This window comes from Hyposmocoma kahamanoa, unplaced genomic scaffold, assembly GCF_003589595.1.
Source record: "Hyposmocoma kahamanoa isolate Upper Pololo Valley unplaced genomic scaffold, ASM358959v1 66, whole genome shotgun sequence".
In the NCBI taxonomy this organism is placed as follows: Eukaryota; Metazoa; Arthropoda; class Insecta; order Lepidoptera; family Cosmopterigidae; genus Hyposmocoma; species Hyposmocoma kahamanoa.
This window is the reverse complement of record NW_020653854.1, coordinates 15915976-15938291: the sequence shown is the minus strand read 5'-3', so window position 1 is coordinate 15938291 and position 22316 is coordinate 15915976. Positions and strand designations below refer to the sequence as shown.

The window sequence follows — 22316 nt, the reverse complement described above, 5'->3', positions numbered from 1 at the left end:
CCTTTGGATATCAGTCTTCAGGTTTGCAGGGAGCTTTACTAAAGGGAGTTGTGGATATAGTAATTTTTCTCCTTTTAAGGTATGTTCACGTAAACAATGGTTCGCTATTTTGTATTCACATTTGTCGTCTATCGTGAGCAGATTTGTACCAGAAAGAGTGTAATGTAGAATTTCATTGGCACAGGACCTTGTGAGGTCAACTGCGAACTTCGTGTATATTATCCATCTGATCAAATTCACTAGCTCTACCTTTATTTCTTCAAGTTCTATTGGAATCTGTGTACAGGAAACATCATTCGAATATCTCATCAAATCCAGGATATAGGTATCTTCAACAGGAACTATTGTCTGCGTTTCGTCACACAGAAACATTCCTTCTTCGACGGCTTTGCACGGCGTGGATAACGAGTTAGCTTTCAACCCCTTCGCAATAAGGTAAGGGTAGTAGGGGTAGGTAAAATAATTAAGGTAAGGTTTGTTTCAGGGTTGGTGATTGGTAAAGGAACAATTTTGTAATAAAAGTAGGTATCTTTTCTAATTAAAGGTATTTCCATTACAAATATAATTTCATAATTCTTAGCATGTGATTTTAATACAATTGACTGCTCAATTTTTATTATATTTTCTGGAGTTGAAGGAAATACGAGCTTGTCCGTTCTCTCTATGAGCTTTAGTATCGTTATAAGTTCCTGGGTATTAACAACAGATTGATGTAATATTCCGATTCTACTAAACGCTATAATATTTTCAATCTCATTCAATTTAGCATAAACCATCTGAAAATTATGTAAAAACAAATTGTAAGCATGTATTATTTTATTGATATAAGAGGTCTTTGAAATTTCATTGATTTCTTTACTAATCTTATTAACTGCACCATCTAATTGTATGAGATTGTTCGTTATGTTTACAGTAGAGTTCGTGAAAATCCTCACCATTTCGGCTAATAGAGTTGTTTTCATTTGTACGGAATGCTGACGAGATTTTACTTCTTTTATCAAATTTTCGTATTTAATGGCGTCATCGTGATCCATATTTCCCGTGATAACTTTAATTAAAGATCCCAAAGGACTAATGAGTCCCCTCTTTTTTTCTACTATTAGGAACTAATTGAATGTATTTTTCTAACCTGATATTTAACATATGATTTGCTTGCAGCTTTACATCATCGAAAGATAACAGAGATATATATTGGGGTGTGTTTAGGGGGATTCTTGTAATTAAATCCACTCGTAACTTTTCGAAATAAAATATATTAAAATTCTATAAGGTACAATGGGTTATGCACTCGAACGAGATCAGGTGACAAGTGAAGTCGCCAAGCGAGGTTCATTTCCGCCTGGAGCCGGTTTCACTCCGCGCTACACGCATCGCGTATTTGCTCAGATTTTACAAGTAGGCGCGTATACAGGTGAGAGCTGACCAGTCTATTTAATTCCTTATAACTATTTATATTTAAATCTAAATTTTCTCTTATAAGCTTAATATCTAACGTCTTAATTACTATCCACTTATCATAACTAACGAGGGCAGTTCCTTCTCTGACTGGAAGAACGGCAGGGTTATTCTCAATCTTTTGAAGTAAAAGGCCCGGGTCAATACTACCTGGGTCAGTAGCAGGACGAACCTGTGGAGGACGTCGTATGTCATTAATTGGAACATTAGTATTTCTAGCGTTTGTCTCTACTGGGACTACATTTCGTTTAATTTTACCTTTGATCTTTGCCTTTTGATATCTAGGTTTGTCTTTACTGCGACGCTTGTTGACACCCCTGATAAAGATGGTGTCGTCATTGTTTAAATCAAAAGTAGTGTTCTATCTTTTTGCACCTGTGCCTTTCTAGATACCATTTTGTCAGTTAAATATTTGTGTAAGTACCGGGTTCTTTTGCAATGCTCTTTAACTAATTGTTGAGTGTATTATTTGTCGAAATCTACATTAAACTGACTATTACTCTCAGTATGTCCAAATACAACTTCGAAAGGTGTAAGTCCAGTTACTGAGTGTATTGTCTGATTGTATGCCATAACCGCATACGTCATAACTGATGCTGCATCTGTTAATTTTAGTTCGTACTTTGCAAGTCGATATATTTCTAATATAGTGGAATGAAAGTGCTCTATCAATCCCATTGAATTGGGGTTGTTAGGGGTGCCTATATGAATGTATACTTTGTAAAATGAGAGCATTTCTTTGAGGAGTTTATTGTTGAATTCCGAACCGGAGTCTGAACTTATTTTGTTGGGTACACCATATATTGAAAAATACTTAATTAGAGCTCTAACCACTTCGGGAGTTGATCTGTCGGGAATTTCAATTGCTTGGGCCAATTTGCTAAATGCATCAATAATAGTCAAATAGTATTTGCCTTCAATGGAAAATAGATCAATGAATAATTCTTCAAAAGGTTTTTTCTGAGTTTGAGTGAGCTGCAATTGGGGTTTGAAAGGTCTAGGGTCGTATTTCATACGTTTGCAAGTGTCACATGAGTTAATTATACTGGTTACAGTCTGATCCATATTATTCCAAAAGTAAGAGCGTTTTATGTGGGAAATGGTCTCTTTGATTCCACGATGACAAGTTTTGCCTTGATGGTATCTTATTACAATTTCTTCTTGTTCCTTTTCATCAGTGACATTAACTACTCTCTCAGTACACTCATAAAGTCGTACTGTATCCTTTTTAAATAATGTAATAACTACTTCTGAAAAAAGGCGTCTATGTTCTTTATTTTTGAAATATATAAAGTATTTAATTTTGGGTCTAATATATTCCTTAAGAAATTGTTTGATTAGTTCTGAATTATTTAAAGGCAAATAGGCTTTGAGAATTTTCTGTTTCGGATGAGAGAGAATTCTTTTTAGAGAGAGAAATTTATTTGGAGCATTATTGAAATTTTGAGGTTGAGTAAATTTAAAATTCTGCCCATAATTATTATTTTGCGGAATAAAAGGCTTGAAATTTGGCATTTGTTGTGTATTATACTGTGGTGATTTATGTTAAGTTGAATTTTGCCGATTTTTATTACGGGAATTATATTGACTCAAAAAGTTGACTTCCTCCATTACTATGGAGAGTGCGTCTTCAAGTTTATCGCAATTTTAAAGTCGTACTACACGAATCATATCTTCCGGTAAGTTGTAGAGAAATACATTCAACGACATATGGTTATATATAGCCATTTTTGCTTCTTTAATTTGATCATCATCAAGCAAATTTACCTTGGAAAATAAAGTGTTCCTAACGTTTTGGATCCGATTACAGAATTCTAAATAAGATTCGCCATGTTTAATTTTTAAATTTTCCAACTCTATTGCAATGCAATCTTCTGATCTAGGATCGCCGAAATGCTGAGTAAACACTGACTTTAATTCTGCCCAAGTGGTGATATCATCACGCTCACTTATCAAGTGGGCGGCCTTACCTACCAAGCGGCTAGTAATTGCATGAAAAATATAAATGTCCTGAGCAGGGTGTCCTTCTCTTCTAAAAGAACTTATTATATATTCACTCTTTTTTATGAATAAATTCAATAACCTTTCATCTCCATCAAATTTTGGTACAATTTTCAATAGTTCTGCGGGAATTGTGTGTATTTCATTCATTTTCTACTATTTCATTTAACAGTTTCAAATAAAATTAAATTCACAATTGTAATTACTTGTTATAGCAAAGATTCACAATTTTAATTATTTATTGTATTAAAAATTCACAATTTTAATTATTTGTTATATTATAATTCTACAATTTCAATTCTTTGTAATATTAAAACTAGATTCAATAGAACTCCTATAGATTTTATATAGAGAGCTATTTAAAACTTAACTAAATACACAGCAAATGGAATAAGAACAGGGAACGGACAGGATAGTGAAGAGGTCTACTCACAAAACGCTGATTCCCATTTCCTCCAATTATAGCTGCACTATGAATTCTCCTCCAAGTCGCTGCGACTAATTTATTTGGTTCGTAGATACCAGTTCGACGTAAAAACGTACACGAAACACTTCACTCGGACTAATTTAGAGTCCTCACAGGTGTAAGATTTCGTACCGGTATCCTACCGGCTGCGCCAGTCAAATCGCGACCGAGGGAAAATGACTTTTTAAAACTAATTATAAAATAAGAAACGATCAATTCGTTTCATGGTCGATATAAGACTGATTTATTTTAATTCAATATTCTTACTGCTAAGCGCCTTATCTACTGTAGACATGCAACTATGCAGTTTTGGGTACAGGTGCATTTATGATGACCATGCCATCTCTATAGGAGTGAGACTGTGTAACTACTTACGGTATGTTTTCAATAAATAAACACCGAAATCACCAGCCCAAACAATAACACACACGATTGTCGTGACGTATTTTTGAAGTTGTTTATTTTTTTTAAATGACAGACCCAGGCATTAAATACTTTATGGTTTGCTAGAGTAGTTACCGAAATAGCAATTAATATTAGTTCTTTTACCTGTTATAACTTCGATATCCGATAAATCGGTATAAAATCATCACCGGCACCTCTAGGTGTGGTATGCGTCTACGGCTGCATGTATCGCGTGAGCGGCTAGATGCTAGTTTTTGTTTGAGTATACATAACTTGGAAAGTACCCCCTAAGCTTATTACATACATGTTCAACATGTGGGCCCCAGTTAAATTTATGGTCAATTTTTAATCCGAGATACATATGTTCCTTTACCAATTCTAATGGTTTACAATTCAATTGACAGTTTATGGGCTGATGATGCATGCAATTATGATCGTGAGTTACAACTTGCGGTAAATGTCTACATTTTAAGTATGGTGAATGTATATGTAAGAGTTTGGTTGTTTGAAAACTAATAAATAGACCTACATCATGTGCCATTTACACAGTTTATCAAATTCTTGCTGCATCACGTGTTGGGTGACTTTTAAATCTTTGTGCGCGGTTAACAAACAAGTGTCATCAGCGAATTAGTATACTGAGCTCTCTCGTAGTACGTTGCACATATCGTTCATATAAATTAGATATTCGGTTGAGCCTAGAATTGAGCCTTGGGCCGTGCCGCATACTGTTGGTATTAAGTCACTATTTTCACCATTTATACTGACAGTGTTACATCTTTTTTGACGATAATTTTCAAACCAGCTCAACATTGGGCCCTGTACACCATTTTGCTCCATTTTTTTATATAATGTTTCATAATTTAGCGCATCAAAAGCCTTACTAAAATCTATCAAAACTGCTAGTACATGTTTTTATCATTTAGTTGGCCATTTACTTCATCCGAAAATAAAGACAATAGTTTGGTAGTGCTTTTATTTTTTTGAAATCCGAATTGCTTCTCATTAATGATTTGATTATTTGACAAGAACTCATTAATTTCCCTCCCTATATATTTTTCTATAATCTTGTCAATACATGATAATATTGTAATGGGCCTATAATTGTTAGTGTCAGTAAAGCTACCTTTCTTATGTATTGGTCTAATAACACCTATTTTTAATCTGTCAGAGTAATTTGAAGTTATTATGCACCTATTTATTAAATGTTTTAGAGCAGGTGCTATATCCAAGGCAATGTATTTAATGTCCTTTGCCCTTATTTTATCTATACCAGGACTCTTATTCTTATTGGAGTTAATACTGTCAATTATTTTTATCAATGTATTTTCATTTATTTTCTTTAATTAAAATGGAACGTTTGGCGTATTTATATATGTTATTTTGTCAAGCAATGGTGCGGTACAGTTATTAAATAGATTTTTAACGTTATTTTTGAAATCTTTTGCAAATTTATTTGATAAGTCTTTAGCTTTCGTACTGAAGTATTTGGTACTTGGTACTTGGTGCAACGGGCTGATATCCGCAACTCGACGACAAAGCGCCTTTTTACTGGTACTGTATATATATATATATATATACTTAATAAGTACTTCATCAATGACTTGTACAACCCTACCTGATAACCTATTTACAATTTCCCACATTTTCTTTGGATTCTTCAAATTGCAATGGATTTCTTTTTTTATTGGATTATTTCTGGCTTTATTCATGAGTTTATTTGTTCTATTTCTATACCTTTTGTATATTAACTCATTGTTGTCTCATTGTGTCTTCATATTCTGTTTTTGTGTCATAAATAAACATATTCACATCAAATTGCATAACGTTAGGGTGGTTTAATGACCGAGTAAAATTGCTATAATACGTACAGCCACAACAACTTAAGGGTGCCTGCCTAGTTTCACTACGGTAGATAGGTACGCTAAAAAAGAACATCTACAAAATACAGTTTTATTTCCTTTCATAAAGATACTAATATAATACTTTTGTGCCAAATTGATATTCCGACGATCCCACCGAATAAATGGGTAAATATAATAAGTACATAATAAACGTATAGATAGTACACAATAAATATGTAATATTTACACATTTATTACGAAGCCATCGATTTGACTTAACGCATATTTTATCTTCGCAAATCATAAACTTCCTAATCTTCAATATTCCAAAAAATACGTTGTCAAAAAATATAACATTGGACAACTCAGCAAGCCTACCAATTTGATATTCAGTCAGTACGATAAAATTCCGTTTGCTTACGTTCAAAACACCGTATCTGTATGCAAGTCACGTTTCCGTACACAAACCTATCTCTTCTATGTTGGTGTGTCGTATCCGGCAATACCAATTTTTTATCGACTGGTCTGTCGTCAAACGCCCATTAAAAAGATTTAAAGTAACTCTCATTCCTGGTGATTTTGCTATGTATTCTTCCCAACAGATAAGGTTAGTAATTTGTAGTAAGCTAGTTGCCCTTCATTTAAAAGGGAGGCTCGGTTCTGCAACATGAGAGCTTTCAAATTTCCTAACTCGCATTAAACCATAGTGGAGTGTATAACTATAATTATAGGTAAGTATATATAATCAATATATATTTATAATTATATATATATATACATATATACTTATAATTATAGTTATATACTCCATATACTTTCGAACCGACGTCTCCACTTTTTATTAAACAAATTTAATATATATATTTTTTTCAGTTCAGTAGCGAGTACCATAGACAATATAATTTTGATTCAGAACTAAAAAGAGTGTCTTTGTGATATACTTTATGAAATTATAATTGACATATTATATACAAGAAAAGAAAAAAGATATTTGTCTTACTCTTGAGGCATTGAGTAAAGAGTATACAGTTATTGCAAGCAGTAATACCTATTACCCATAGAAATGTTATTCCCAAGGCACAAGAGGTGGAGACTTCGTGTCCTGAAATACAAGCCATGAGTCTAGTTTAGACATCCATCTCTCACATTATTATATATTTTATTTTTGATATAGCGAAATCTCTGTTTGTCTCCTGGTAAGTCACTGTAAAGATACCTACCCGAGTTAAGAAACTTTCGTTAGTTTTTATCGGTGGTGTTACGGCAAAAACGTCTAAAACCCCATACATGGATTCTTAACAAGCACATAGACAAAATTCGTAAGATCTGCTGGTTTGATTCGCTCAGTTGGCTAAACAGTAGCCACGTTAACGCAACAGATGCTGGTTCGAGTAAAGTCCGGCCGAAGGAATGTTTCTTTGTGTTATTCGATCTTTGTATAAAAAATAAAGTGTACTCGTATATAGTTGTTTTTTATAATTTTATTGCATTTATTATTATGAATGTGGTGTGAAATAAAGATTCATAATTAATATTAATCATCTACTTAGACGAGGTTCATTTCTTGCATGAACATGTTAGTGTAGCATACAGTACCAGTAAACAGTAAAGGCCATTTTGGAACATAATATTTTACCATACTACAAACATTGTATGAGAAAAGAAACCTTAAAATTAATGAAAAAATAGCACTATTTTAGTTGATAAATATCAGCTTTATTTTATTTATTATATTTGGTTGCAAGTCATCATTATCGGCTTACACACATAAGCCTCCCCTTGAGAACGCCAGCTCTCCCGGTCTTGTGTCGCTTGCATCCAGCCTCTACCAGTCACCTTTCTCAGGTCGCCCGTCCATCTTGCTGCAGGGCGCCCTACACTACGTTTTCCTTGACGTGGTTACCATTCCAGGACAATGCTGCTCCATAGGCGATCAACCCTCCTGCAACCACACCCGGCCCACTGCCATTTAAATTTACTGATTTTGCGAGTCATGTTGGTTACTTTAGTACTCTGACGTATGACCTCATTAGGGATTCGGTCCACCACAGATACCCCAAGCATTTTGTGGTTGCTAGTATATATGTTGTTCAATACAACTTTATACAACGAATAAAAAGTCAGCTGGGTTTAAAACTGGACCAAACGAAACGAAGTTGCCAACATTCTTTGACAATCAGGTTTCATCGAGATGTTTTCTTCGCAGTAAGCTAGAGCTATTGCTAATAAGCATTTACACTTGTACAACACTTTGAAACTCAAGTTATAAGTATCTATATGCCGCCACAGAAATTCGAACCTTCGACCTCTCGGTTTAAAAGCAAACATTCTCCCAGTGAGCACTACAGCTATACCTGCCTAACCGTGTTTTTATAACAGCAGCTGGTGTAAAAATCTTAAAAAAATACGGCTGATTATTGAGGTAAAGAAATATAAACGGAACAAAAATAAAATCAAACAACCTCATAACGAACGAACCCATGTCGCTGCCGATTAGTTTAAAATGTGTGTCATTTATGGTTTTATCGAATGACTAAGTCGGTTGGCCCGTATTGCATTCAGTTGGTTCAAAAATTATAAATTATGATTTTTTAAATTATATTTAGATTTAAAAAAATCTGAAACTATATATATTTGTCAAATCGGTGTTCTACTCTCGCTTTAGTATTAGTTCAAACTACAGGAATTTAGAAGAAAAGTGTCGTGTCACAAAATTGGGGTTTATAATAATACACTGTGTGATGTAATCAGATTATTTTTAGTCTTAATTTTATTTATGGTTAAAGCAAGTGTGCATTTGACCTCTATGTTACTTGATGGAAGGTGATAATAAGGTCGACGGTGGAGCATGCACTATATTAATGCCTATTCACTCTCGCCTTGAAAAGGCACAATGTTCAGAGAAAAACCTGCTGTAAAATTTCACCCCAATGCCGTACCCCATTTATGTATAGAAGTGTAACGTTTCGTGCGAATCTTGGGTATATCCACAACAAACGGGTGAAACCCAAGTCTAGTCCCCCGATGATAGAAAGGGGATGGTGAATATTTTCTTTTATTCATCATCAACTCATTTATACGTCACATTGCTGGGCACGAGTCTCTTCGCAGGCGAGGGTTTAGGCCATGGTCCGCCATGTTAAACTGCCCATGCGGGTTGGAGGTTTCATACGTTTACCGAGAGTTGTGTTTCATTGCACCGTGCACTCGCTTGCCCAAAAAGCGCATGGTAAATTCCATAGATATAGAAAAAAAAGGGGAGATATGGTACGGGGGCGTGGTTCGCGTCGCCTCGATATGGTCAAAATGACCATATCGAGGTGACACGCCTACAAACGTCGCCACAGTGATATGGCGATCGTAGTACATACAAGATCTCTCGTAAAACGCGAAAATGCCAAGTTGTAGCGATACACCTTGTAAAAATTGGAGTGAAAACAAAAATTTTAAAACCAGTGAGATAGCATTCCACCGGCTATTTGCATTTTTAGTTAGTATTTCTATTATTATTCAATGTTTTATTTTTGTCTCCATAGAAAACATAGAAATTTAGACTCAAATATAGTGATGTTCATTTACGAAGACTAATGTTTATTGACAATACATTTTTACTGAAATGTTTGAATTTCTTACTATAATTTTTGAAATTAAAGTCCCTAAAATATCGAAGCGAAAACCATTCACGTTAAATTGATTTCATTTATTTTATTATCATTATTAATATTACTAAACATTTTATTTCGAGTAACTTTAACACAACTCATATTTCGGACAACCGTTTCAATTTCATGTCAATTTGGATGTTGCTGTTGCTTGAAGAAAAATTTATGTGTTTTAGACATTGACTTACAAATAAATGGACGACGGGTCTAATACAAAAACCACGAAAAAAATGTCCCAAGTCAACCTATTCGAAATTTAAATTGTAATGTCATCGCAGTATCGCGCTGTCAGTAGAACAAATGAAGACTAAAGCGGAGTTTAGCGCTCTGTATACGATTTTAGTGCCTTACAAGTGCGGACACTTTTTAGCGCGGACCCGACGTCCATATAATTGTAAGTCAATGGTTTTAGATATTTAAATTCCATTATACTCGTAGATTAAACGTAGAGTATTTTTAATTTTTAAGTTTTTCCAATGAGTTTAAAATAAAAGAAGGTTGGATTGAAGCTGCAGGAAAATCGAAATTGGTTTTCTTATTACTATTTCTGACTTTGTTTCAATTTCCATAGCAAATGCATGATAAATAAAATCGCCTTTATTTTACATGTGCATGCAAAATAAATTAGAAACAATTATAGAAAATTACATAAATCCTTCATAAAAAAACAACATAATTTAATTTATTAAATTCATTGATGGTTCGAGGTTACTCTTGACAGTGACAGCTTCAGCAACCCGTGGTAATACGTTAGTAATGGAAAATTGACACTGGCGACGATCGCCATATTTTTATATTATTCTTATAAAACTGACACTGGTCCAAGCCTAGTAGCCGCCATTAAGAAAATAATAATAATTTATATTAATATATTAATTTAATAATACACCAGTACCAGTGTAGATAGAGTATGAAAAATGGAATATACTTTTATATTTGCGGGCACGAAACCGTTGCGATTGCGGAACGGACCGCGCAGTTAGTGGGAGTTAATTGCAAGTCGCGCGGTTAATAGACAACTTGCCCTGTGTGCGCCTGAACCGACCGCCAAAGTGTGCGGGCGACGACGGCCGCCAAGCGTGCAGGACATCGCGTTCTGCGCGGTTCTACTAGTACCCCGCCGCGGCAACCCCGAGCAACCGTCAGCACTATAGACGTAAAACGCGCAGTGAAATGGTAAATTCCGAATTGAATTTTGTACCTATGTACATTCCGTAAAGTCAGAGGTGCGAGCCCGGATTCGAATCCCCAGGCTCTACTTAAAATGCGGTAGATCTAACAAGTTGGGCTACCACGGCTTTTAATCAATATTAAAACTATTAAATATTTTCATACGCAACATTTCTGGTTTTGGCATAATGAACCTACAATTTCTTGTAAAACTATAGTTCAAGGGAAAATGTTTTCACTACTTATTATTTTGACTGAGTTAAACTTAAACTAGGTTTGTGCGTTCGCTTTTTCGTAAATATCGACTTATTATGAAACATAAATGGTTTCATACGATCAAATTACTACTTAATTTAAGGGGTATCGACGAGCTTATTGCCAACAAATCCATGATTGAATGTCTAATATATTGTAATATTAATATATTGAAATTTATTATTAATATGAGAGATTACTAAAGATATCCGATTTCGGTTTGATCTTTGATGTCTAATTCCACGAATTTCCAACTAACTATGCGAATTTTTAATTCCCCAAAAGTCCATTGTACAGCGAAACAGGAAAATTTTGTCAAGATTTATCACTTAAACTCTGAGGATATTTATATGGTCAGTCTACATTCAGACAATTTTAACCCTGAATTATGTTGTCTTAATGTTTTCATATAAAAATAAACTCACGAAAATATTTACACATGAAGCAAATTAATAACAACAAATGTTTCAAATCTATTCTGACGGCGCAACACAGACGGCAACTATGTAATTTGTTACGCGCGATACAATAAAATCCCTTACTGGTTAACTACATATGGTTATAAATACTTTTTGAAACAATAATATAAAGGAACATGAAAAACACGTAAAAAATATTTCTACCAGGAAACAGCGGGGATAAAATCCGAGAAAAAACACTTATCAGATTGACCTTTCGAACAATCAGTTCTGATCGTAAAAAAAGACCTTTTCTTTATGATTCCATCATCTAACATTCCTCTGTTGGTATTAATTACCTTGACTTTTTTATTACTGTACCTCTACTGTGTATGGGTTGCATACAAATAAATGTACTCCAATAGAGAGAAAATAATAATTCATGAATTTGCTCACATCTTTACGAGCTCGCTTTCGCAAATTTCGCTTTACCATCGTTAAAATTGTGAATCTAAATTATTTTTTATAGTATATTAAGTATGAATGGACAACAAAATTTCCCTAACAGATAGATAAATAGACAGCGAAAACGCTTTGCATCACACAGACTACCATATACCTAATAAATGTATTGAAAGAAAAAATCACAGAAATTAAAATTAAAGGTGGGAATAAAAACAAATAAACAACAAAAAATTAAATTAAAAAGCAAAACACTAACCTAATGATCAATTAGGTAACGCAAATAGGTCGTGATCTGGTGCGAAAAATGCCCAAAAATACTATACTATACTATAATAATATAGTAGTGCATCAAGAGCAGTTCGTGTAGTGTGCCGTATGTATTTATATCGGAGTGTATATCGTACGTGATAATTACATATAATAAACAAAAATTGTATAAAAAGAAAAAATAACAAAAATATAATACAAATCGAGTTCTTAGGTTTTCGCGATTGTTACACATAGGAAATGAAACTATTTTTCACAAGGTCACGGTTGACTTGTAACATCCATGGGACCTGTAAAGGGCCCGAAACGTCGGTTTGTTTGAAAAAACAAATATACGCGATTTAAATCCGGAAAAATAGTTTCATTTCCTATGTGTAACAATCGCGAAAACCTAAGAACTCGTTATATTTTTTATTTAAAAAAAATCGACCTCAAAAATTTGCTTATCTTATATATTGCTTATGATTTTTATTGTAATTACATCTGTTTACCAAGTTTCATTGAAGCCGGTTAACGGAAGGCGCGCCAAACCGGATTCATCCCTTAGTTTGCCACCCTCTAAGGGTGGAATATTATATTCTTCAAATTTAAATGCGACCAATACCGCGGTACCCTCTTTTAAATAAATCTGCAAAGTGTAATCACATAATATAGATAAAAAAAAACAGTCGAATTGAGAACGTCCTCCTTTTTAGAAGTCGGTTAAAAACGTTCAACTAATATTCTGTTTTTTTATTTTTTCAGTAATAGTGCATGGTAAATGGCATAAAAATAATATGCCGCTTATCTTTGGCGGGGCGGCCCACAGTCGCCGCTACATTTTCTACTGTCTCAGTATGCACTGGCCTACAGAACATAAGATTGGAGGTCTTTCGTATCCATTAGAACTGCAAATACTTCACATATCCGCGGAGTACGCTTCCTTCGAAGATGCCATGAAGGGTTCCAATAACGATCCCATGGCGTTTTTATGCGTTAGTGTCATTTTTAGGGTAAGTAAATGATTTTTTTTGCAACTGTAATTTGACTAAAGCTATATAGTATTTCTAACGTTAATTATACTGAAATTCATGCCCTATAAGTAATATATACATAGGACGCACTATAAGTTTCCGGAACTGGCCACTTACATAAACAATATTTAAAAAGTAATTACAACAATTGAAAGTGGAACTATTTGGCTGTAGAATACAGTTTCTTTCATCTGACCGTCACTTGTTTTTACATTGTGGCGTCATTTTAGATATTGGTTGTCTACATCACCATGGATTTAACACGTGAAAGTTTTCTAACTATGATTTTCTACGACTAAGTGTAATTTAACAGCTCAGCGGAGCTTCCCTCAGCTTCAAACTGCTTTTGGCGATGAAGCACCATGCAAGACGACTATTTATAGTTGGTTTGCAGAATTCAAACAGCGTCCACTGCTGTGAACAACAAAAACATAGATGCTGTGCGCCGTATGATCAAAACAGACAGGCATGTGACATACCATGAGATTCGGGCATCTTTAGGCATAGGCATGAGTTAAATACAATCAATACTACACAAACATTTGAATGTGAAAAAACTGTGCTCTCGGTGGATCCCACACAATTTGACTGAGGCTCAAAAAACGGATCGCGTCACTTGGTGCTATGCCATGCCTATCCGATTCAACGAAGGGGCGTCAAATTTGGTGTGAGACGTAGTAATAGTAACAGGTGACGAAACATGGATTTATAGTTACAATCCCAAAACACAGCAGCAATCGAGTGTATGGGTCTTTCGAGATGAGCCGAAACCAACCAAAGTGGCGCGCGAACAAAGTGCCTCTAAGCGGATGATTGCTTCGTTTTTTAATAAAACTGGACACTTGGCTACTATTGCTTTGGAGAATCGTTGTACCGTGAGTAGTGATTGGTACACGACCATTTTTTTGCAAGAAGTTATTGACAAACTTTGTAAAAATAACCGTAAACGCCGTATCATCTTGCACCACGATAATGCCAGTTCTCACACGGCCAGACAGACAGATGAATTATTGAAAGTGAAAAACGGTGACCTTATGAACCATCCCGGATACAGTCCCGAGCTGGCACCTTGTAACTTTTATTTATTTCCAAAAATTAAGAACCAGTTACGCGGCCAACGATTTTCATCACCTGAAGAGGCTGTCGAAGAGTATGAAAAATATATTTCATAGATTGTCACTGACGGAGGAGTGGCATAATTTTTTTCAAAATTGGTTCATTCGTATGAAAAAGTGCATTAACGCTAACGGAGAATATTTTGAGAAACAATAAATTAATTTCTGACCATTTATAGTATTTTTTTCTTATTCATTCCGGAAACTTATAATGCGCCCCACGTAGAACACAAGAAATACAGAAAAAAGTACAAGGAAGTAAAGTGTAAAGTTCAGGCATAAACTATATTAATAATAACTATATAAAAAATATAATAATTTGAATTATGCACTAGCTTAAAGGGGGCATTCATTATCCTACATTGCAGTCCGCCTTGCCGTCCGCCGCGTAATGCAGGATTATGTAGTCGTAGTGTGCAAGCCATTCTGCAATCCTGCAATGTAGGGCCATTGAGATGAGACTCCATGCGTAGGTCATATGCAGGATAGTGTGTGAGTAGTCTCCTGCCTACGCGGCGAACTGCCTTGCAGGTAGGGAATGGATAACGTTAAATCACAAACCTTGACAATATTTACTCACTTGATACTGCCAGCAACAAAATTATTTACTAGAGATGAAACGGATATCCGATAACTATCCGGCCTATTTTAACTATCCGGCCAGATTCCTGATAGTAGAACAATATTCGGCCGGATACCGGATGTTCAAAGCTGAGAAAAATTCATAATAAGTATACCAAGTAAATTGATTTATTGGTTAAATATGATAGTAACAAGATAAACAGCAACTACAGGATCGTTAACAATATGTTTATTACTTGCAACCGAAAGTTACTATGACGTTAGATAACGTTATCTGTAAATTTAGTACTCAAATTTTAGTATAGGCAAATTATGGTGGATGAGGACCAGTTTTTCTGCATTAAGTGGTAAAAGTTAATTCTATTCGTCTATTTATTTTCATAAACGAGACCAGCTTCATAGGTCTATTTTTCAGTACAAACTCTTGCAAACTTTGTTAAATTTAAATACTGCTTGTTATTGCCAGACGACTAAACGAAAGGTCGCGATCACGATCGATTTGAACTGTCTTCAAATGCAATGCTTACCTACAATAAATAGAATTACTTAGATCACAAACAAATTAATAAAATTAAAACAATAACGGGCGTATGCTAGGCTTACGCTTACAACAACTAGAAATTTTAAATATAGCCGAAGAGTGATGATTCCTTCTCCACCGCGAGATATTTGCAAAAAAACAAACAGCACTGATAATTAAATGTTGCTAAATTTGAGATTTCTTTTCACTGTTAACATTTTTCTGTTATGTATTTGTTTGTATTATCGAATAAATTAATCGTTTTTATAAAAACCAAGTGACCATAAGAAATCAAATCACGACTATGCGCGCTGTAGACAGGCCGTGACATGTTTAAGGCAGTGGGTCAGATATCCGGTATCCGGCTAAATCACTACCCGTTTCATTTCTATTATTTACATCTATGATTGCTGGAGTTAATTCACTTTAAAGTTTTTATTAAATTCGTACACGAAAATTTGTAGCTCTCGGCCGCTCGATGTGATGCGGACGCAAATCGCAACGAAGTGCATGTGCGCTGACCAAACGGTTGGATATACGTCAAAAGCTATACGTTCAATATTTGTGTATAGGAAGGAATTACATACTACATACGTAATATCTAACGAACAGTGTCCTTTTTAACCGACTGCAAGCGGAAGATGTTCTCAATTCGACCGGTTTTTTTTTGTGTGTGTGTTACGCGATTACTCCGACATTTGTGAACTGATTTCGATGATTTTTTTGTTGTTGCAAATGTGATACATCAGTAGTGGTTCCATTCAAATTTGAAGAAAATATTCCACCTCTAAGGGTGGCAAATTAGGGAATATATCCGGTTTATTGGATTTCACTCACTTTCCGTTAATCGATTTCGACCAAATTTTACGAACTTTTAAAGGTTTTTTAATAAACAAGTTGTAATTATTATATATTAATAGGATAGGTAAGGGCCAGTGCAAATAGTTGGACGGCAAGACAGAGGATATATAATTTGCGTCGATCTTTGAACGTTGTAAGGTTGAAATAATAGTTAAATAAAGCTGGATGATGTATGAGTTGACGAATGACCACGGTTTCCGTAAAATCCGTATTAAGTAAAATGATCGACGATCGACGATCCGGCCGATCGCTCATGAGGCGAGTTGTCAACTGTCTTTACGACATTTGCATATGCAATAAGTAGGTTGCTAAGTTAACAAAAATATTGTACGGTGCATGGTTCGATGTATACTATGCTGTATATTTCATTAAAGTGTGATTTCTGCTCTGAGACCGACCCGGAGTCAGCGCATTTCTCTCAGCGGCATTAAATAGTATTCTAGAGGATACCGGGGCAGAGGGTGCCGGCTCTAAAGCGCTGGGGTAGTACGCTGGCGGATGCTCCCGGATTTGTTAAGAATATTCCACATCAGTGTGAGTCGTCGCACAGAAGAACTTCCTCGAAGCTCTCCCGCGTCGTCCTCCGGTTGGGACCAGCCCTAAGCGATACGTGTTTGCGCGTATAAAATCGCGGGCTAGGCTAGTGTATACGTAATATAGTTTATAATAAATGAAACTATATTTTCGGATCTAAATCGCGTAAATATGTTTTTTCAAACCAACCAACGTTTACAGCCTTTACAGCTGACTGACGGAAACAGTGACATGGGACTTACTGAAACAGTGACATGGGACTTATATGCTAAGAACTCATGGAGCGGTTTTCACTCGCGCCCGCCGCGTTTGCGGGCTGCGGCCTCCGAAGAATGTAGAAATGTTTGCAAAATTTAGTAGCACGTTTCACGACGCGTTTTACGCCCGCAGCGGAAACGGTTGCTCGCGGCGGCCGCAAACCGCGCGGAACGCGGTCACCCGCGCGCTTTGCGGGCCCACGCACTCTGCGGTTGGTTCGCGGGCAACGCGTTCCACGCGCGCGGGTTGGGTCTTTCCTTCCCACGCCATTTTGTGATTGATTTACGATTTGGCAGCGCGTGTCAATTTCTTAAGTTATGGATGTTGAAGTCGACCATATAATTTCCTACCAGTTACCATTTTTCTTAAAGGTTCTGAACAAGTAGATACGAACATCCGAATAAAATTGAAGAATTTCTCTTCTTGTTTTTTTAAGTCATTAATAAGAACAACGAATAATCCGTAACGATTTCTTTCCGGAATCAGAGGATGCACCTTGAACCTTTTAGGCCTTCTTCTTTTGATTCTTCGATGAAGTAAGTATAACGCGATAGCTCGTTTTTAATGTGAGTCCATGGCGAGGATTATCGTAAATAACCGCGCGCCTTGCGACCTTGCGCCTCTCCCGCCAAGTTTGCGGGCCGTTCTGCAACCGCGGCGGCTACGTGACCGCACAAACCTGCGGTATCGTGAACGTTCAAATAAAACAGCTGTCCCGCAACCGCAGCGGGCGCGGGTCAAAACCGCTTCGTGAGTTCTGTCTCGTAAAGGGCCGCGCTGTTGCGGCTGTAAAAAACAAATAAACGCAATTTAAATGCAAAAAACTATTTTCATTTCCTATGTATAACAATCACGAAAACTTATGAAGTAGATATAATTTATAATAATTTTTACATTTGTAATTATTCTGTCCTAGACAAAAGTTTCAAAATAAGTAATAACATTACTTGCGACTTTGCAGCTGTTACTCCCAAAGCTATGTTTTACTTTAATTAAACGGACTTTTTTACGCTGCATAAATTCGTCTAATTTATTACTTTTTGTTCAACTGGTGTAACAATGAAAAAATATTCTACTCTACCAATTTCCTAAGTTCTAAAAATGGTTCCGTTGAAAATCTCATAACGAATATGGTACAAATTGTTCAGGACTTATTCAAGAATGCATTGTGCTCGATTCTATTATTTTACGTTACAAATATATATTTTTTTAATGATACAAAAAATATATCATTTAGTTCAGTATCGATGCGGATAATTACATGTGCATATCTCACTGCTATTACAATAGTGTTGTAGCTTAGAATACGTGATATTCAAGATAATACTATTGCTGAACGTAAAATTTTAATCTTTGCACGTCAGTACAACGGTCGTTAGAATATTATGAGAAACATAAGAGATCTACTTAACTCAAAATGAGACAAACTTTTTGTGAGCTAGCTCTAAACAAATCAATTCTTACCTTTTATTTCGAAATATATTTAGCAAATACAAAAATGTTTAGAAGTCTGTAATAATAAACTTTAACTTATACATACATTTTAAAAATTATCTTTCACTAGACATGAGTAATTAGTTTTTCATCGATTCTGAAAAACATACAGTTTTTGAGTTAATACACTATTGTATTAGTAGTGCGATATAACTGTATCCATCATGGCTGCTGAAATGGTAATAATGTAAATTTCAAATAATTATTTTTTTCATTTAATTCAAGTTATGCGGACAGTACCAATGGAAAATCAAACAGTTTTGCGCGGGCGCGTAACAACGCTGATACTGTCGATATGGCACGGTCACAGGCAGGGTGCGGGGTTAGACACAAAAACGATAGATTAAACAAATTGAAAATTTTAATATTATACAAAGATAGTGCCGGAATCTTGACGAACGACGAAATTTCCAAATTTCATGTTTTATGTTCGAATTATCAACTGATTCCTTTTGGTTTAAAATAATTATTATATATTTCGCACGCGAAACGAAATACTGTCGTAACTCAAAATTGTGGAATTGAGAAAACACGATTTGAAATCTAAAATAATATTTGAATGAAATGCCATGTACATATATTCACATTTATAAATGAATAATGAAGAATAAATAAAAGTAATCACATTATTCGCAATAGGATCCATTCAGTATTTATTTTTTATTTTTGAAATTGCATTTTCTCAATTCCACAATATTAAGTTACGATAGTATTTGATTTCATGTGCGATTTATTTAATAAATGAAGGAAAGACTGAAGAAAACATAAGCGTTAGTGTAAGTCAGGAACGAGGGAAATAGATGTTACTTGTCTCTGTCTACCCCATTTATAAGTTTTAGTTATTTTACCTAACCTCTTTTTTACAGTACGAACAGCACACACATCCACCTCTTAAGAATCTATTAAAAGCAGGAATTCGTTCTAGAGCTTCTAACGTCAGTCTGAACCCAATTCCACTTAGTCATATAAGCCCACCGTTCCACAACTACGTCGCGTACCATGGTTCATTGCCTGTACCACCGTGCACGGAATCAGTGCTATGGATTGTCAGATCCAAAGCTTTGCCAATCAAAAGGGTAAGAATATTGACAATCGACTAGTCAACGCGGACTAGTAGAGGGGCGTTCAATGTATTCTCGGTATAGGTATGAAATAATAGGCAAAAAATTCTAAATAAAATTTATTTTTCAATTTTTTTTTTTAGTCTCCCATAGCCTCAATACACTTATTTGATCGGGCAAATAACTTTTCGATGCTCTGGAAAAAATATTTTTCCTCTTTGCCTGAAAAATGTTCACTAATTGCCTCCTTCAACTCTTCATCGTCGGAAAAATGCTTACCCCGAAGATCTTTCTTTAGGTTTGGGAACAAAAAGTAATCACTGGGGGCCAGGTCAGGGCTGTAGGGTGGATGAGTGATTTCTTCAAATCCACAATCCCTCACAGCAGCCTTGGCAACGCGCCCTGTGTGAACCGGCGCGTTGTCGTGAAGAAGCAAGACACCAGCGGTCAATTTTCCAGGTCTTTTTTCCTTTATAGCGTCCTTCAAATTGCGTAGGCTGTTTGCGTAAGCTGCGGCAGTAATACTTTGACCCATTTTTGTGTATTTGATCAATTATATTCCCTTAAAATCCCAAAACACTGTGGCCATGAGTTTTCCGGCGGATGTGCAGACTTTAAACTTCTTCGGTGGGTCTGTTCCTTTTTTATGCCACTGCATGGACTCTTACTTACTCTCAGGATCATAGTGGTGAACCCACGTTTCATCACCGGTGACAATGCGTTCAAAAATTCCACTCGGATTTTCGCTACAGAGCTCCAAAAACCCCTTACTGCACTCAACTCGAACTTGTTTCTGAAGCGGCGTGAGCATTCGCGGCACCCATCTTGCACTGACTTTTGAAAGATTCAGATGTTCATGAAGGATAGTGTGAATGGTACCCACGGATAGCTTAGTCTTTTCTGCTAATGTTTTCACTCTGATACGGGCATCTTTTAATACAAGTTTCTCGACAATTTTGACGTTTTCTTCAGAAGTGGCACTTACCGGCCCTCCAGCACGGGGGTCGTCTTCAATACTCTCTTTACCCCGTTTAAATTCACTAGACCACTTCTGAATAGTAGATAATGAAGGAGCAAAATCTTGATAAACAGCCACCATTTCTTCATGAATAACTTTTTGAGTCTTTCCTTGTTTTGTAAGGAATTTAATCACTGCGCGGTGCTCGATTTTCGTCAACATTGTGGCGTCTGTCATTGTAGTTGTCTTCTCGTATTGATAACTTGAATACTAATGATGATGACTTATCATTAGTTAATCACCCCGATACCGAGAATACATTGAACGCCCTGGTATCAAGCCTCGAATCTGTATATTATTACTTTGTAAATTATCAACGCCTCTAAAAAAATAAAGAGTAAAAAAAGGGTCCTCAAAAATTTATGGTATCGTCCACAGACCACACAAGTGGAATCGCCACTGCATAAAATGGTTAGTGAGGGGTATTTTATAAATCTTCCAGTTATAATTGGAAAAGGACAGCAGGACGATGTTTTCGGTTCAATATCGTTGCCTTTATACAATAATGCAAATACAGAATACTACGACTTTGAATAAGCATACAAAAGCAAATAAAGAATCGTGAACAAAGCACCCTATTTCTTACGCAAAATTTTTTTTTGCTACTACGCTACGCTAAGTTCAATATAGTAGTATTTCACAATACTGAGCATAAAGTCAGCGATATTTTGTTTTTCTCAAAAAAAAAAATTTTTTACGACCATCATTACATACACGGAAGCATCTATACTATATTGAGACTGTAAGATTCATTAAGCATCAAATCGGAGTAGAGAAGAGCTTGATAATCTTTCGCTATTTTGACAAAGCGGCTCTGGAAGGAGATATCAAATTAACAAATACCATTAGTTGCTTCGATTTGGTACAATGGATGCATTTATCATTTCTAATGTGAAAATATTTACTTTGTAGGAGTTCTTGGAAGCAGTTAATGTTGCGTTAAGTATACAGGGAGAGACTGAGAAACTGCTCGGACGTTCTGTACAATCGCTTAACGATAGGAAAGTGTATTTGTTTAATTTGTGATGTAGAACAAAAATAATAACACTAGAAAAAGTTGATTAGTTTTATTTGGGACGTAGTCACGTTATGTAACATTGAGAAACAGGATACGAACTATTATTAGTAATTAGTCTTATTATTAATGTCAGAGGCAATACTGAATTTTTTTGCCTGTTAACTAACGGATAACTCACTTAAGTCGAATTTTTGCTCGTCATGTTTCAAACCAGTCTGTAGTCCTAAAGGGCGTGTTTAAATTAGACGCTGCAGTGGTATCAGTGTGGCGCTGCAGCCGCACAACTACTAATTTTCATACCATATTTAGAAGTGCAGTTGCAGCGTCACAGTCGCGCGCCGCTGTTGGTTCCAATAGTGAACTAAAAATTATTGAAGCGCCACAGTCGCGGGCATTAATCATGAGCTTCCGTGGCCGAACGGTTACCGTGCTGGACTGCCACGCACAGGTCCGG

At 35.7% G+C, this 22316-nt stretch overlaps 1 protein-coding gene across 1 annotated transcript in view; it reads left to right on the top strand.

Annotated features, from left to right (window-relative positions):
• Positions 1 to 21891, top strand: part of LOC113231933 (carbonic anhydrase 6-like) — a 38722-nt gene extending 16831 nt beyond the window's left edge. The window contains exons 4-6 of the mRNA XM_026466480.1: positions 13133 to 13380; positions 19632 to 19841; positions 21757 to 21891. Of these exons, the coding sequence (XP_026322265.1) occupies positions 13133 to 13380; positions 19632 to 19841; positions 21757 to 21870 (572 nt within the window). The 3' untranslated portion in view covers positions 21871 to 21891. The remainder of the gene's footprint in view (positions 1 to 13132; positions 13381 to 19631; positions 19842 to 21756) is intronic.
• The last annotated feature ends 425 nt before the right edge of the window (positions 21892 to 22316 follow it).